The 2,632-nt window shown below is 36.8% G+C and overlaps 1 protein-coding gene across 1 annotated transcript; it reads left to right on the forward strand.

Moving 5' to 3' along the window:
• Nucleotides 1-1,511: 1,511 nt before the first annotated feature.
• On the forward strand, nucleotides 1,512-2,114 carry LOC143604910 (uncharacterized). The gene has a single exon (XM_077081241.1). It carries the CDS (start codon nucleotides 1,512-1,514, stop codon nucleotides 2,112-2,114), a length of 603 nt encoding a protein of 200 aa, XP_076937356.1.
• The last annotated feature ends 518 nt before the right edge of the window (nucleotides 2,115-2,632 follow it).

Below are 2,632 nucleotides of genomic sequence, written 5' to 3' on the forward strand. Positions count from 1 at the left end.
AAGGAAAGCCATTGGGGGCTACAATAGGAATAGTTGTCTTTTATAGGATAGATTTATTTTTCACAAGTACACTCTTGTGTTTCTAAATAGTTATTTTTGACTTGGCTTCTAAATATGCGGATAATGCCAAAAAAAAGATGAGTATAAAAAGGTATTATTTAATTAAACAGAAAAGATAAATATAGTGCTTTTTAGTTTAATTATAAAGATGTGGATAGAAGACGAACGCTGAATGCTCTTAAGGGGAGAAAGAGAATATTTCTCTTCAACCAATGAGAATGAAGATGTCATTATCACATTTAATTAAGCGTTCCACAAAGTGGGAACCAAGTATGTAATAATTGACATCATCCTTACTCCCCACAACTGTAAATACCATTATCTTGAGGAAAGAACTCATGTATGACTCTTCTCATATAATTTTAGGGAATGGGTTGAGAATGATCATTCCTTAAAAATTCTCGAGGGGATTTTTCAAATTATATGGTAGGGTTGTGAGTGGAGAAAAGAGAAAAGTTAGTGATTTTTTTATTTATTTATTATTTTTCTTTTGTAAATTTAAGGATAGTTTGTTTGTCCATATTTATTTTTTAATATTTGTAGAAAAAAATTTTAATTTTTGAATAATCCAAACTATTAAACTTTGACTGATAATAATAATCACAACTAATAATCTGACTTGTGACAATCCCATTTTTCAATGTTTTTCTCAATAGCAATCTCCGTCTAGCAAATGGCTAACTCCGTTAGTTGTGATTATTAAGTTAGTGTTGAATGACCAAAATACCCTTCACTAAAAAATAAACATTATTTTAAAAATTACCCCATAACTTTTAATAAACTATTTTTAACCTACTTATTATAACTCTGGTGTTTTTTTCTCGCAAGTCACAAAAACACCATTCCGGTCACCATCTCAGGCCCGTCATCGTCGCCTTCACCATCTCCTGCCCGCCATTGTCAACAACCGTCTCCATCATCATCATCACCATCATGATTTTTCGGTGAAGGTTTCCGATCGGTGTTGGCTACAGTGTCGGTGGTCATGAACATTAGACAAGCGACAACATCGTGGCTATTAATTGCCAATCGGTGGCTCCGGGTCTTGTTGGTTCATGCAACAGAGGTGATAATGGTTGTCAAAACTATATTTGGTGATACTGTTTGGTCTAGATTTTCTGATCCAGTTCGTTAGAATAATGGGCCTTGGCCCAAGTTTGTTTCTTTTCTTTATTAAGTCCAGTAGTCTTGTTTTAGTGTGTGCATGCACACGTTCTTGTTTGTTATCTTCTCCAGAAGATTAGGTCAAAATAGTTGAGTCATGGGTAGTTCCGATTAGTAAGGTGAACGTTGGGGTTTTGAGTCGTGGTTGTAGGCTATTTATAGCCAGCTCTTTCTATTGAATTATTATCAGAAATTCGAGTGAAAACTTTTGGTATTACTTGTGAATCTAACAAGTGGTATCAGAGCAAAAAAACTCTAGGAGATTAATCGAGAGATTTTAGTGAGCAATGGCAGCAAAAGCTTCCAATTTCCAGGTGTCGTGCGTACCAAAGTTTGATGGAGACTACGATCACTGGAGTCTAGTTATCGAGACACTCCTGAAGTCGAAGGAATACTGGGTGGCGATTGAGTGTGGGTTCAAGGAACCCACACCAAGAGAACAAGTAACACCGACTCAGAGAACGAACTTGGAGGCCATGAGGATCAAATATTTGAAGACACACAATTACTTATTTCAGTCAATTGATAAGCAAATCTTGAAGACCATTACTCAAAAGGAGTTTGCAAAAGATATCTGGGATGCCATGAAAGTGAAATATCATGGTAATGCCAGGCTGAAGAGGGCTCAATTGCAGAGACTTAGAAGAGAATTCGAGATTCTGGAGATGAAAGAAGGAGAAGGGGTAACCGACTACTTAGATCGAGTGATGGTGGTCTCAAACGCCATGAGGAATTGTGGGGAAGTTATGACTGATGTCAAAATCGTTGAAAAGATTCTTCGATCTATAACAGAAAATTTCAACTTTGTTGTCTGTTCAATAGAAGAATCTAATGATACTGTGGCAATGACTATGGACGAACTGCAGAGTTCCCTACTCGTCCATGAATAAAAGTTAAAGAGAAAGTCCACGCCTAATGATGATCAGGTTTTAAAGGTAGAGAATGTTGCAAGCATTAGAAAAGGTCGAGGTCGAGGGAAGCCTATTTTCAGTAGAGGAAGAGATCTTGGAAGAGGAAAAGGTAGAGGGAGTTTGACAAGTCTATAGTAGAATGTTATAGATGTCATCAAATGGGACATTTTCAATATGAATGTCCTAGGGGAGATCGTGCAGTTAACTATGTAGAATTTGATGAAGGTCAACATCTGCTTCTTATGGCTCATTCTCACATCAACACAACTAAAAGAAAAGAATTTTGGTTCTTGGACTCGGCGTGCTCAAACCACATGACAGGTACAAAAGATTGGTTTATTCACATATATGAGACTTTTGTGCATAGTGTCAAGTTGGGAAATTATGTCAGACTTGGTGTAAAATGGATTGAGGTTGAAGGGCTGACACAAGTGGTTACAAATGTGTATTATGTTCCAGACCTCGCCTCAAACCTGTTGAGTGTGGGTCAATTACAA

This window comes from Bidens hawaiensis, unplaced genomic scaffold (assembly GCF_021521415.1).
Source record: "Bidens hawaiensis isolate Kalapana, Puna unplaced genomic scaffold, B.hawaiensis_p1.1 tig00067312_1, whole genome shotgun sequence".
In the NCBI taxonomy this organism is placed as follows: Eukaryota; Viridiplantae; Streptophyta; class Magnoliopsida; order Asterales; family Asteraceae; genus Bidens; species Bidens hawaiensis.

Excerpts from the sequence above, each read along its gene's own strand:
- LOC143604910 (XM_077081241.1), top strand. The coding sequence starts at position 1,512 with ATGGCAGCAAAAGCTTCCAATTTCCAGGTGTCGTGCGTACCAAAGTTT.